This window comes from Natrix helvetica (genome assembly GCF_964273705.1).
Source record: "Natrix helvetica genome assembly, chromosome: 11".
Lineage (NCBI taxonomy): Eukaryota > Metazoa > Chordata > Lepidosauria > Squamata > Natricidae > Natrix > Natrix helvetica.
In genome coordinates, this window is record NC_138562.1 from 17,096,284 (window position 1) to 17,111,039 (window position 14,756).

Sequence of the window (14,756 nt, forward strand, 5' to 3'; positions counted from 1 at the left end):
ACACCTGCCTACCGGCTTGATTCCTCTCTCCAAAGTGACTTTTAAGAGAACAGTTGAAATGAAGTGTGTGTGTGTGTGTGAATGTGTGTGTGTGTGTGTGTGTGTGTTGCAGTGGCATAAAGGTGGAGCTCTCACCTCCCAATCAGGAGGCTGTGAGTTCAATCCAAGGTAGAGGCATATATTTCTCTCTCTGGGCATGATGGGAATTTATCTGCTGAATAAAACTCCGCATTGGCGACAGGAAGGGCATCCGGCCAGTAAGCGCTTAGCTCCATTCAGTTGCCCCAAACTCCACCCCGCAAGGGATCACAGGTTCATTAAAAGATGATGGTGATGATATGTGTGTGTGTGTGTGTATGCGTAGACCTTATATATGTATATATATATGAGGTCTACAAGAGTGATGGTAGACAGAAAATTCTGGAAAGAATAAAATGGCAGGAAAATAACATGAAAATATCCCAAATTTCAATGAACAGACAGTTCCAGGAAGAGAAGCAGTGGATTTCTGAGGTGTATTAGGAACAGCATAACATTTTAATAAGCAGAGAAAGAGGGGGCGTGAAAATCCTTCCTTTCCCCCCTAAAGATCGTTCATGTTTTCTGTGCAGTGGTATCAAAGAATGGCTTCTGTTAAACGTTTTGATTTTCTTTCTTTCTTTCTTTCTTTCTTTCTTTCTTTCTTTCTTTCTTTCTTTCTTTCTTTCTTCTTTCTTTCTTTCTTTCTTTCTTTCTTTCTTTCTTTCTTTCGTTTTTACAAGAATGCTTTCCACGTCTTTGTTTTGTCTCTCTCTGTCTCTGCCTTTATGAATATTGTCTGCTGAGCGGACTAGTCTCTTGCCAGGTTTTTTGTTCATTTTTCAAGCAAAGCAAAAATATTATTATTTTTTCTCTCTGATGGTTTGCATTGTTTCTAAAGTCTTAAGAATCTCCTGTTAAGGCACTGAAGGAAAACAAAACAGAAACAAAAAAAAAACAAAAAACAAAAAGAAGAATCCTGTGAAAAGTTCTTGGCACCATCCTCAGTATCGTGTCGAAAACCGACACCCGGGAGAGAGAGTAAAATTGGCTCAGGTGACCAGGATCACTGAAGTAACTGGGAATCTCGGTTGTTCCTCCCTTTGCAAGCCATGATAAAATGCAGAATCTGTAACGAGATGACAAAAAAGCTGAGCTGTAGAAGCAAAATCAGACGCAGGGACCAGGAAAACAAACACCAGAGAAAGGAGGAATCACCTCAGGGATGGGATTCAGATGGTTCAGACTGGTTACTCACCCAGAGTTCTGGAAAAGGTAAGTTTTAGCGCTGCTTTCAAATGCACTGCGCAGTTTGGCGTGCAGGCGCGCTCAATGAACTGGTTGTTACACCAGTTGACTCCTAGCACTGGATCACCACCTCACTAAATTTTCTTCTCCTCCCCCTAATTTTCTATGGTTCAGTGATATAACTCAAACGGTCTACCCTTCTCATTTTTGGGGGCTGCCCCCTTAAGATTTTGGAGTAAGCAATGTGCCTGAGTAGAAACCAAATCATTGGCCTGAGAAGATTGTTCAAGGTATTCATTTCCTGTCCCAAAGGTTCTTTCTCCAAAAGGCAGAGTGGACTTTCTTGGTTTTTGTTTTCCCCTTGAAAACGTTTCGCTTCTCATCCAAGAAGCTTCTTCAGTTCTTCTTCAGAAAAAAACAACAAAGAAAGTCCAGTTGCCTTTACAATAATACAATAGTAGAGTTGGAAGGGACCTTGGAGGTCTTCTAGTCCAACCCCCTGCCTAGGCAGGAAACCCTTTTCATAAAAGCACTTTTGGGGCAACCGTAACCTGGATGATGGAGAATCCCCATGTAGTAGCAATGACCACAGAGGAGACATCACCATACATCTGACTTGGATGATAGAAACCAAGATTCAAAGCTGCTCTTTTGGTCTGGAAAAGTGGAATTAGTGCCCCTCCACTTTATGGAAAGGAGAAATGTGACTATTTATTTTGCCAGCCGTCTGTTTTTATGAGAACAAAAGAGAACAAAGAGACTTAGAACTTCTCAAAATTTCTCTTCCATCGGACAACAGAAGAAAGATCTCTAAAAAAGTACTTACCCTTGCTCCACAGTTCCCTTTCATACATACAAGTGAATATCACATATAGAAGGGGTTTTTAAAAAAAAAAAAAACGGGGAAAATATCAACAGCATCATTTTATATGTCTGCTTCTGGATGGGTTATTATTTTCAACCAGATTGAATGTAGGGCTGCAGAACTAATGAGGGGAAAAAAAATGAGACACTGACTTCAAACCCAGATTTAAAGACTCTGCAAAGGAGCAACGGATTCGTGTTATTTAAGAATTAACTGTAATTTTGGATTTAAATTGCTAGCTTTGGTGGTGTGCGGGGTGTGTGTGTGTGTGTGTATGTGTAACCAAGGGTGGGATTGAAAAAATTTAGCCCGGTTGCTGGGTGGGTTTGGCCACGGTGGCCACACAGTGGCAGGGGTGGCATTTTTTGCCCTCCCCAGGCTCCAGAGGCTTTCCTCGAGCCTCCGGAAGGGCAAAAACGGCTTTCCCCGGGCTCCAGAATCCCCCCCGGAGTCCAGAAACAGACCTGTACTTCTGGGAGGCCTGTTTTTCGCCCCCCCCAGAGACTCTGCACAGGTCCTGCACTTACCTGGCAAAATGAACAGGCCTCATGGGGACTCCTGGGAGGGGAGGGTGGGCTCAGCCGCGTCTTTGTAACTACCAGTTCAGCGAACCAGATTAAAATTAACATCTAGTTCACTCAAACCGGTCCGAAACGGCCGAACCCCACTCTTGAATCCCACTTCTTTGAATGCAACAAATGAACTAAGGAGTTTATACAGCTCAATGTAAGCGTGTCAAGTTGATGGGCGAACAATCACAATTTGAGTGAAATAGACATTGCTTTAAAGTTCCTTGCTCGTTTGGTGATGCTACTCTTAGATAACTGCTTTTCTGTTGAAATAATTGGATGGCATTTCAGCCTTGATAGTAATTCTCCCTTTAATGTATGGCTCTCCAAAGCTGAATCAAGTAGCTGGACTTCTCTGCTCGTTACTACAATTTATTGGAATTCTGAACCGAGAGGGGGAAATGATTTATCATGTTTGAGAAATAAATAATCCCCAATGTCCATTTCCTGAGGAAAAGGTGTCACGCCATGGAAAAGATGGATATCATCCCATCTCCAGCTAAGACTTAATCTATGTAAAAATATGGCTTTAATATTAAATACTGCGCTTTATCACAGCAAGTCCTTCTGCCAGAAAAAGAGGTGTGTTGATAGATGAAAATATTTGTAGCTTGGGTGAGATGCTCTCTGAACTTGATAACCAAACCAAACCTATTCCAGATGTCTCATTACCAAACTAGGTAACACTATCAATGCATTAATATTGTTTTCCAGTTTGGTAATGAAACGTCTGCAATAAAGCAGCCAATCTCAAGGGGCCACCAAGGACTCCCCAAAGATGTATCAATGAACGAGCCCCTTCCATTGATGGACTCTAACAATTGTTGATTGACAAATGATTTAAGAGTCAATCCAATCAACTTTGCAAATCAAGAAAAGGGCATTTCTAGCCATCTTGCAGTCCAATGTCCTAGATGTTCAATCCTAAAACGTTACTCCAGATGCAGAGGGAGAAGACAAAACACCAAAACACGTAAAAAAAAAAACCCCAGTGGGTTTGCTTACTCAACCTTTAGCCATACCACTAGATCTTTACACTTTCTGTTCCGTACACGTTGTATCCTTCTCTGTACGTGGCATAATTCTGGGTATTGGGTGCAGGAGTTGGCTTAAAGTTTTGTGTGTTCTTTGTGAGTTTCATTCGTTTGGACTCTGCCCGAGACTTGTAACAAAACTCTATCAAGGCCACCGTCATGGCAAGCCCAAGGCCTCCAACCAGGATGTAAAAGACCCCTGCCACATTGCTCAAGCTGAGTGCACTTGTCTTGTCCTAAGAAAAACGAACCAGTCGGTTAGCTTCAGAGGAGTAAAATCAACAGACAGGTGGACATTGTGTTACTTAGGTAAAAGAACGAGAGGGATTTGATACGAGAACCTAAGGCTTTTCCTGCGTTTGAGCGTAAAGCTATTCTTCACCCACATCCTTCAAAATACAATCATCAACATTTTTTGGTAGATTAAAGTTACAAATCATGCCCCAGAAAAGAAAAGAAAAATTAAAAAAATAAAAAATAAAATAAAAAGGCTTTATAAGAGGAACACTCCCAGAAAAGAAAGTTTCATTCCACCCCCCCACCCCCCATCCCCCATCCATTTCGTGAGTGCTAATTACGCACAAGGACACAACGTCATCTCTGTGCTATTAACCACGTTTCACAGTTGTTATGGTGAATATGACTGTGTATCATCTAATCATCCCTTGGAATGTGTCAGATATTGCCACTGGAGTGGGGCTGAAGAAAGCAGGGTGAATTTAAAGAATTTCCAAAAAAAAAAAAAAAAAGGAAAAGAAGAAGAAGAAGAAAAAGAAAAAAAAAAGAGGGAGGAGAAAAAGGCCTTTGAAAACGGTTTTCAACTGAAGTCTATAGATCGATCATCCAAATTTGACTATTTTCCCTGGCATCCTAATAGCCATGTCGTAAGATGTTGGGCAGGCTGAGCTCGCGAACGCAAATTTCGGTCTGAACGTCAGGGCCGAACGAAGAAAGAAAACAATAACTCTAGCCCAAAAATAAGATGGATTTCTGTACTCTCTGAGCTTGCAAATCCTTAAGTCAGAAAAAGGGGAAGAAAATAACTTTTGGGGTTTCTGTTTTGTCTGAAACGTCTTTGTAACCATTTTGCTGCTGGATTGGTTCTCGGTTATGGCGACTCCTCCTACTTTGAGCTGTGACACAAAGAAAATCAGATGTCTTGTCAACATGAGGAAGTTGTGCTGGTACCACTGAGCGTGAATCGGAATCGCAGTCAAACTGATTCAGGTCCCCAGTGTGGACGGAACCCTTTCTCGACTTCCAAAGAAGGGAATATTTCGGGAAGCCTAACTTGGTCAGAAAACATAAAAACACCCAACAACTTTAACGTTGTGGGGACGTGGTCCAGCAAAACCAATTAACGGGGTGTGACCTGCAAAAAAAAAAAAAAAGAAATCCAACCGAGGGTCTAGAAGTCAGCAACGAAGAGACGGGACGTTGAGTTCCTCCGTGTTGAACGAAAAATCTACAACCCCATAAGCCCTGTCCACACAAAGGGTGTGATCCAGCTTCACAACGGACTCATTTTAAAACCAGCACAACTCTCTCACGTAGGCAAGGCCTGAGCGGTTGATGTCAATCTGGATTCCAGACCAAACTGGCAGATATTACAGAAAGCTGTTGCTTTTATCAATAGTTTGCAGGTTGAGCCTCCGCTTACCGTAAGAGTAAGAGTAACTGTAAGTAGCCGGGTTGTTTTTTATTTTTATTTTATTTACAAGCGGTCTTTCGAATCAGCTTCTCATATGGAATCCCTTCAAGACCTTTCCCCCAATATAATCTGAAGAGAAAGTCAAGGGCATATTGAGAAGCCCAGCTCTTTGTTGAATTTTAAGTTCCGCTTGATCCCATTTCAAATTTGGAGTTACGATGAGGCTAACCCTGCAGTGGTGCATTTAAACGTCCATCGGCCCACAAGTCAACTGAAATTGAAAAGGCTATATCCTAGCCCCCCTGAAACCAATACATATCTCATGACTTCAGCAGGGCCAGGAGATGGAGCCTTCTGGGGGAAAAAAAATATCCAAGACTGCCGATTAGGAAAATGACCTAATGACCTTTTTGTTGTTGTTGTTGTTTAAAAGAGAGGGGGGGGGGAAAAGGCACAAATAAGAAATATTCCTTTTCTGTTTATTTACACTAGGAGCCGGACATCCCTCTGTGCCTCGAAAAGTGCATCCAAAAAAATGTGATTTGAATAGTTGGGATGGGGGAAGGGAAGAGGGTTTTCCAATGGTCTCATTAAAATACGTTCTCCGATGTTGCGATCCCAAGTGGGCAGAAAGTGCTTTCTTCCAAAATAAAAAAAAATAAAAAAAAAAACTGGGAATCGGAGCCCTGTCGTTGTTGTTTTAATGTCCAGCCGTAGGATGGCTTCTCCCATCACCATCATCATCATCATCAACAACAACACCCCAGCAACATAATTTGTGTGTCTATTAAGCCGAAAGCCATACCGTTTAAAAAGAAAAAAAGAGGGGGGGGAAAGAAAGAAAGAAAGAAAGAAAGAAAGAAAGAAAGAAAGAAAGAAAGAAAGAAAGGAAAATCAAAGTCTGAGATTGCAAAAAAAAAAGTTGTTGGTATGGAATGTAGCAATACAGTAGCAAAATGGTTTGATGAATAATTCGTGGTGGTTTTTTTTTTTTTTTTTTTTGTTAAAAAAGCAACCGAACGGCTAACGTTGATGGAATGAGTTTGCAATAAAACAACGCAATGTTAGATTTTTTAAAAAAACAAGAAGAAATAAGAGGATGTTTTAGGCTTATTAAATACTTTATCCTCTTCAAAAATGCTCGTTTTTAGTACTCGGGTATGTTCTGGGGTGTTTTTCCCCCCTTCCTTTTACCATATAGAGAAAGAAGCGACAAAATTTCTAGGTGAAAATCGGTGTCTTTTGTTGGTGTTGCGTATTTATCTGGGCAAAACGGAGAAACCACGAGGGGACTTTTTAATAAATATTGAGTGACTTGGGCCAATTTGAAGAAGCAAAAACCCCTCGGTTTTAAAAAGATGGAAAGACAGAGGAGAGAAAGAACAGAGTTGCACCATATGCAATAATTATAATCATAATGATAATTAATAATGATAATAATATTGTAGGGACGTGTTATTGCAAAGAAAAAGAAAGTTAGACCATCCTTTTGGCTAAGTCTTCAATGAAAGTCTCCTTTGGTATATAAAAAATAGTTCTCTGCTTAACCTTCTGAAGATAAAGACTTACACTTAATGGAATGGATTTGCAATAAAACAATGCATTATTTAAACAAATTTTTTTTTAATGTTCCAGGTCTTTCTGGGGTGGGGGTGGGGATGTCTTATGCTTTTTCAACTATCCGCTCGAAAACAATCAGGGTTAGTCTTTGTGAGTCTCTTGATTTGTTTGTGTTTGCCCCATTACTGTATTCAGAAGGAAGTTACCAAATAAATGAATGAATAAATTCTAAGGGCCTTTTGCAAATGGTGAGCGGATAAAGATTTCCATCAAAGGCAAACTTGGGGCATTTTTTTTTAAAAAAAAAATGTGCGTGAGATGTAAAAGCCACCGGATAGTTTAATTTAAACATACGGAGTGACTTTGGTCCATTCCAAGGACTGAAAAATTAAAATGTGTAAAAAAAAAAACAAAAAAACCCTCGACTTTAAAAACCAAAAAGAGAGACACAGAGAGAGCAAGAGAGAGAGAGAAGAATGCAAGAATGAAGTTGCACCGAATGCTTAAAAAAAAAAACCCTGCAAAATATTTAATATTGCAAAGGAAAATAAAAATAAAGAAAGTCAGGCTTTAGCTAACTCTCTACTGAGAGGGTGATCCTTTGGGAGCTTCGGAATAACTTTGGGGGGACAGATCAAACGAGGGCTGAAAAAGAATAGTGGGAAAAGAAAAAAAGGAGGAGGAGGAGGAGGGGGATCAGAGAAAATCCTTCAGCAAACTGCAAAAACTGACCTTGCTTCCGGAATCCTTGGCACCACATTCACCTTTATCGTACCACCATTTGTTTTTCAGCTTGTCTAAGATGCCTTGTTCACTGAGTTTCAATACTGCAAGGTTTACAGGAGTTCTTTACGTGGGAAATAACATAAATAACATTATATGATGTTATTTTATGTTATTCAAGCTTTAAACTACTTTCAAACTATACAAAGCGATAAAGCAGGGTTCCTGGCTGCAAACGTCAAAAGATATAGCTCTAGTAAGGCTAGCAGTGTGTGTATATAGAGATATACATATATATATATATATATACACACACACATACATATATATATATATATATGTATATAGAGAGAGGAATATTTAGCTCATACTGCAGGCAAACTGGATCAAACCCCTTTATCAAGAAAGTTTAAACTTCTAGAGCACCACTCGATCACCAGGTCCTGCCCATATCGCTTTGAGTAATCGGCACATGCTGTTAAATCCATTCCGTGGAAAGCGTGGGATCTGATTTCCCCGTTTGGTAGGTTGGCTTGCACGGTGGATACCGTTTGTCAGCCTGCGGTAGCTTTGAGACAGACTTTTTAATCCTCAAAGGCTCTCTTACTGAGCTAACAGAACGAACAAAAGGAGCCGGCTGGTTCAAATAACCTTTACAACCACCATGTCACGGCCACATGTCAAAATCCTGTTCAACCATATTGTGCTAAAAGTACTACGTAGAAGAATCGTCTACAACTAATGGTTAGCACCCGGTTGGGGCTGGAGAAGAAGGGCCCACGGAATTCAAGGAGAGTTGGACTTTGCTTGCTTGTGACTACGTGGGAATTCTAGGCTGATTCCTCTTTTAACTCCACCTCTAGGTTCTGCCATCCCTTCTCCTGACACCGAGCTATTTGGTGAGAAATTCAAGAATATCCAGATTTCTCTACACAAGGTCAAAAGAAAAGATCAAACATTTTCTCAAATCTGTAGGCAACATCAACTGTCTGCAAGAAGTTAAGACTTTGGTTTTTTAAAAAAGACACTACAGGGTCCTGATGTAATGGCATGTGGGAATGACCTTGTAGTCAAGAAGAAGAGGCACAGATTAGACCCGCGATGGTGAACCTCTGGCACATGTGCCTAAAGTAGAACAAGGAGCCATGTCACCTGGCACGTATGGTGTCGCACATTCCCCTTCCAGGTTTCTGGCACACATGGACATATGCCGATCAGCTGGCCTTTGTGCATGCAGCAGTGCCAGAAACCAGAAGACCTACTCTTCCATTTTCCGGCATAAGCATGAATGCCAGCCAGCTGATCAAGGTGTGCGCATGCATGGCAGTAACTGGAAGACTGCACTGGAAAACGTTTTCTCTCTCAACGCACAAAGAAATTAGAGAAGAACAACAAAGATGATTAGTGGGCTGGAGGCTAAAACATATGATGAACAGTGACAGGAACTGGGTATGTCTACTTTAATGAAAAGAAGGACAAGGGGAAACATGATAGCAGTCTTCCAATATCTCAGGGGCTGCCACAAAGAAGAGGGAGTCAAACTATTCTCCAAAGCACCTGAGGTCAGGACAAGAAGCAACGGATGGAAACTCATCAAGGAGAAAACCAACCTAGAACTAAGGAGAAAATTCCTGACAGTGAGAACAATCAATCAGTGGAAAGGGCTTGCCTTCAGAAGTTGTAGGTGCTTCATCACTGGAGAAGAGCCTAATGCTGGGAAAGAGGAGGGCAAGAGAAGAAAGGGATGACAGAGAATGTGGTGGCTGGATGGAGTCACCGAAGCAGTAAGAGTGATCTTCAATGGACTCCGGGGGATAGTAGAAGACATGAAGACCTGGAGGAACATTGTCCAAGGGGTCGCAATGGTTCGGACAAGACTTCACAACTAACAACAACATCGCTGGAGGTTTCTAAGGGGAGATTGGTCAGCCATTTTTCTGGAATGCTATGGGGTCTCCTGCTTGAGCAGTGGGTTCGATTCCAACTGTATAATTATGTTATTCTGCTTCCTGGCACTGCTGCCAATGTTGAGACATCAAGGTAAATTTCCATTGACTTGCTTGGTAGAAATATCAGCCATGCAACAATCACTTCAGACCTCTTGCTTTTGCAGAAGTATTTCCATAGCGTTATGGCGCAAAGAGGGAACTTGCCATGGAACCTAGCAAGCACCAATTGATAGGGTGATGTGGTTTCCAACTTCCTATGCTAAACCGAATTGGGAGAAATATGGAAACATCCAGAGACAGATCAATAACAAACCAATCCACACTTCGACCAACTATAAGCTACGTTTACATATTCTGCTCAAGGAATCTCAACCCTGAGATTAAAAATCCAGAGAGAAGGCTTCCTATCTTGTCTAACCATCTCCTAGCTCTGGGGATAAAAGGCAGGGGGCAGAGGGTGAATAGGTGTGACAGACAACTATTCAGCTCCCTGCCAGATAGACTTTGTTAGCCTGCAGTGAGAGAGAAACTTTTTTGGCAGGGTTGCCGGCGCTCCAGTAAAGAAATCATTGCTTCAACTACAGACGGTTCATCATGGCTATGGAGCTGGGTCAGAAAACCTCTTTTCTTTTGTTTTGCTCTCAATCAAGCACAAGGAAAAACAACCCTATTCCCCCCACCCACCCATTCTTCCTGAGTGGCGGGGTGCAGCAACCTTGAGGAGGTGATCTGAAGTTGCATCGAGGTGCTAACATTGGATGACACTCGGACACCCTGCGTCTTTATGAAACAGATGTTGTTTTGCCTTCCCAACCTTTCTGGGAAGGGAGGGGGGGATTTGGAATGCAAACCTTGGCTGCTGATGGCTTATTCACTTCCTTTTCACCAGCGAAAGCTTTCAAAGTCAGAAGCTGAATGCAGTCATTCATCAGCCATTCAACCCCCCCCCCCCACCGAAAGACGAAATCTCAATTAGTCTGCTGAGTTTTCAATCGAAGGGCGTAGAGCTTCGTATCTGCGAGAGATTTCTCGTTGGCGTTTTTCTTAATGTGAGAAAAACGAACTATAGAAGAGTTGCATTTCCTTGATGAGCTACGGACGGCAGCGTCTTTCTAAATAGTTCTGTTCCATTTTCCATCAAGTTATTTGTTCCCGCAATGAGACTCCTCCTTTGCGATGGAATGCATTTTTGTTTCGTTTTCTTTCCCAGGTGCAAATTTAGCTTTTGATCCATATAGCCTATGATGTTCTCCTAGTCATGGCAAATGTAGTGTCAATGGAGTAGTTTTTTTGGGGGGTGCATACATTTAAATTCTTAGGGATGCGGTGGCTCAGTGGCTAAGATGCTGGGCTTCTGGAAAGACTTGCCTTCAGAGGTTGTAGGTGCTTCATCACTGGAGAAGAGCCTCATGCTGGGAAAGATGAAGGGCAAGAGAAGAAGGGGATGACAGAGAATGAGGTGGCTGGATGGAGTCACTGAAGCAGTCGGCGTGAGTTTCAATGGACTCTGGGGATAGTAGAGGACAGGAAGACCTGGAGGAACATTGTCCAAGGGGTCGCAATGGTTCGGACAAGACTTCACAACTAACAACAACATTGCTGGAGGTTTCTAATGGGAGATTGGTCAGCCATTTTTCTGGAATGCTATGGGGTCTCCTGCTTGAGCAGTGGGTTCGATTCCAACTCTATAATTATGTTATTCTGCTTCCTGGCACTGCTGCCAATGTTGAGACATCAAGGTAAATTTCCATTGACTTGCTTGGTAGAAATATCTGCCATGCAACAATCACTTCAGACCTCTTGCTTTTGCAGAGGTATTTCCATAGCGTTATGGCGCAAAGAGGGAACCTGGCAGCCCTTGCTCTTGATCAAACAATATTGCCTTTAGTGAGATCCAACAAGGTTTGTTTGAAGGCCGTAATATAGCAGGCTTTCTTTTGTCGTTTACGTGTATGTGCGTTATTTCAGTCAAGAAAAGGGACGTTAAACTATGTAAACATTCCGTCTACCAACTGACCTTCGTCTGCGGCATTCCATAATCTCCCTCTCTCGGGGGGGGGGGGGAACACCTTTTCAAAAGAACACAAAAATCCCTTGTACAATTTGACTGCTGTTGATGATATAAAGGAAAAGACAGAATTACTATTGTGCTCAATTGCTTTCTGTGCAATTAAGGAAAGGTGTCAGGTAAAGAGGGCTATAAGCTGGCAGATCGACAATGATTCTTCAGCCTCTTTCATACTGTAAAATTTCAGACTTTGGACTCCGTACTGTACAGCAAAAAAAAAAAAAAAATAACAAGCTTGCAGGTAAGAACTTTTTCAACTGCTCGAGAGAAAAGGAGGAAACACTGACATGGAAAAAGAAAACTATTGGCCAGGTGTATACGACCAGGTGTGCATCCATTATTCATGATTGCTCAGAAAAAGCTTTTTTCTGGGATAGAAGAAAAGGTTAACTCCTCTTAGGAATGACAGTTTGCCAGATGTTGAGGAACTGCTGTAGATATTCTGACCCGAACACGACAAACCCTCTGAAGTGAACTCAAAGATTCCTTTATTACGAGTGCCAGCAGCCCCAGTAAAAAGTTTCTCTCTCACCTTCTGTCCGTCTGGAAGATAGTTGTCTGCCACATCTATTCATCTCCACCCCCTGCCTTTTATCCCCAGAGCTAGAGTGGGGCTTTGCTAGCAGTGGTGGCTCATCTGTCCCACGGATCAGCCCATAGATTTCCACTGCTCTCCTCTCCTCTGCCTTCTGTGCATAAGCGCATCAGGCACAGGGCCCAGCTGTTCCTCCTCTTCCTCACCAGCCACCCCCAGACCTGGGGACTGCTGACTCTCCATCTGAGGTCTGCCAGCTGCATTTCCTCTTCCCCCTCGGAATTCCCAGGCTGCCTCCGATGCAGAGCCCTCATCCGAGCCTTCCCCAGACTCCAGGACGGGCCCATCCTCCTCAGTGTCTGAATCTGCTGCCAGCTCCACTGGCCACTGGCAGGTCACAACAAGAACAAACAAGCTTCAGAGAGCACCAAGGTGCTTTATTTTCAAGAGGCAACTGGACTTTCTGGTTTTTCTTTGAAGACGTTTTGCTATTCATCCAAGAAGCTTCTTCAGCTTTGAGCTTCCTGGATGAGAAACAAAACGTCTTCGAGGAAAAACCAGAAAGTCCAGTTCCCTCTTGAAAACAGCACCATTGTGTCTGCAAAAGAACAACCAACATTCAGGGACTACCAACTACTAATTTATCCACTTATTATGGAATGTATGTCTTGCTTTGCATACATGCAAGCACTTTTAAGTCAAAAGCAATAGCCATATTATGCCTTTTTTGTACCAAGGTGTTTCCTAAGCACAGTTTCCTGGCTCTCTGAATCATACAGATGACCTGATTACTCCTAAAAGGTTTCTTTTGTGTCCCAGTTTATCCTTTTGCATAAGTGACATTTGATTTGGCCAAGCAATTTTTTATTATTTTTTATTTTAATCTCTCCTCCAGTGCCTAATATGCTCCACGGAGAACGTTCTTTAATCTGCTTGAATGAGTGAATATTTGTTAGATAGAGGCAGACAACTATTTTAAATCACACACATATATATTCCCCAAGAACCGAGACACAGAACAGGACAATGGCATCGCCCTCCTCCCTTACATCAAAGGCACCACAGATAAAATCAGCAAAATTCTCCACAAACACAATGTCAAGACAGCCTTCAACACTGACCAAAAAATACCCAACATCTTAAGAAACCCCAAAGACAAAATCCAGCTAGAAAACCAAGGAGACTACGAAATACCATGCAAAATCTGCCCAACCTCATACATAGGACAAATGAACAGGAGAATAAATGCACGCATCACAGAACACAAGAATGCAGTAAGAAAAAAAAGAAAAAACTTCCTCCCTTTTCCAGCACCTTAAAGCTACAGGACATGAAATCAACTTTGAAGGAGCCAGGTTAATCTCCAAAACAGAACACCTCAACAAGAGAATAATTATGGAAGCCATCGAAATAGAGAAACACCCCCACAGCATGAATAAACGTGACGATACCTCCCACCTACCAGACATCTGGAAACCAGCCCTAGTCAACAAACGAGCCCCATCCACCACCCAGGCCGTTACAACACAAAACAACAACGGACACACAGCCAGCACCAATCAGCACCAATCTACCAATCATGATACAACCACACAGCCAATCAAGCCACTTACTGAAACAAAGCCAACACTCCACACACCCCCCCACCAAGATTTATAGAAAGATGGCAGCTCCGACCACACTTTACTCACACAAACACAAAGCCGAAAACACCAGCCTGAAAATGGCGAGTGAGACCTCACCGAAAAGTTACCAAGACAATCTCAATCTTACACGGAAAAAGACCTGAATACAACAAGACCAGCATATATAGTATATATATATGGATGGTCTCCTGGAGTGAGCCGAAAGACAGAAAGGGGAAGCAGTGTGTTCCCTCCCATATTTGTGCATACCAGGGGTTGTGACACAATACATACATACATACATACATACATACATACATGCATATGCACATGTATATGTATATATGATTCATCTCAATAAACTCCAGCTTCACTGTAGCAAGGTTAATATGAACAATTAAATTCTCCCAACTCGGGGAACTTAGACGAAGTTGCCACTTGGTAAAATTGCTACTCATTTTTCATTCTCAAGTGCCCAATTCATACAAAGCCAACACTTTTAACAGAATAATAACAGAGTTGGAAGGGACCCTTGGTGGCCTTCTAGTTGAACCCAATGGACATCCAATCTCTTCTTAAAAACCTCCAATGTTGGAGCATTGAACCACAATTTCTGGAAGCAAGTCATTCCACTGATCCATTGGTTGATTCATTTTTCAACTTAACACAGTGATGGCAAACCTTTTTGGCAATGAGTACCCAAACCAGAATGAGCATGCATGTGCACCAGATTGCTAGAGGCCCACAGAGCAGCTGACCGCCCCACACATGCCTGTTTTTGGCTGTTTTTGGCTGTTTTGGGGGCCAATGTTGGGGATGTTTTCAGGCCATTTTGGAGCCGTTTTTGATCCCCAAAATAGCCTGAAAACAGCCTGAAAATTCCCTCAAATGGTCTGAAAACAGCTGAAAAA

The 14,756-nt window shown here is 42.2% G+C and overlaps 1 protein-coding gene across 7 annotated transcripts in view; it reads right to left on the minus strand.

The window, feature by feature from the left end:
- Positions 1 to 916: 916 nt before the first annotated feature.
- Positions 917 to 14,756, minus strand: part of GRIA3 (glutamate ionotropic receptor AMPA type subunit 3) — a 131,022-nt gene continuing 117,182 nt past the window's right edge. For 2 of the 7 annotated variants that reach the window (XM_081964224.1, XM_081964220.1), the window contains exons 14-16: positions 7,678 to 7,792; positions 3,711 to 3,970; positions 917 to 1,147 (exon numbers count right to left, since the gene is read on the minus strand). In XM_081964224.1, coding sequence (XP_081820350.1) covers positions 3,725 to 3,970; positions 7,678 to 7,792 — 361 coding nt within the window. In that variant the 3' untranslated portion in view covers positions 917 to 1,147; positions 3,711 to 3,724. Of the gene's footprint in view, positions 1,148 to 3,705; positions 3,971 to 7,677; positions 7,793 to 14,756 lie in introns of those variants that run through there. The other 5 variants (XM_081964225.1, XM_081964221.1, XM_081964222.1 and 2 more) reach the window with 4 other exon arrangements.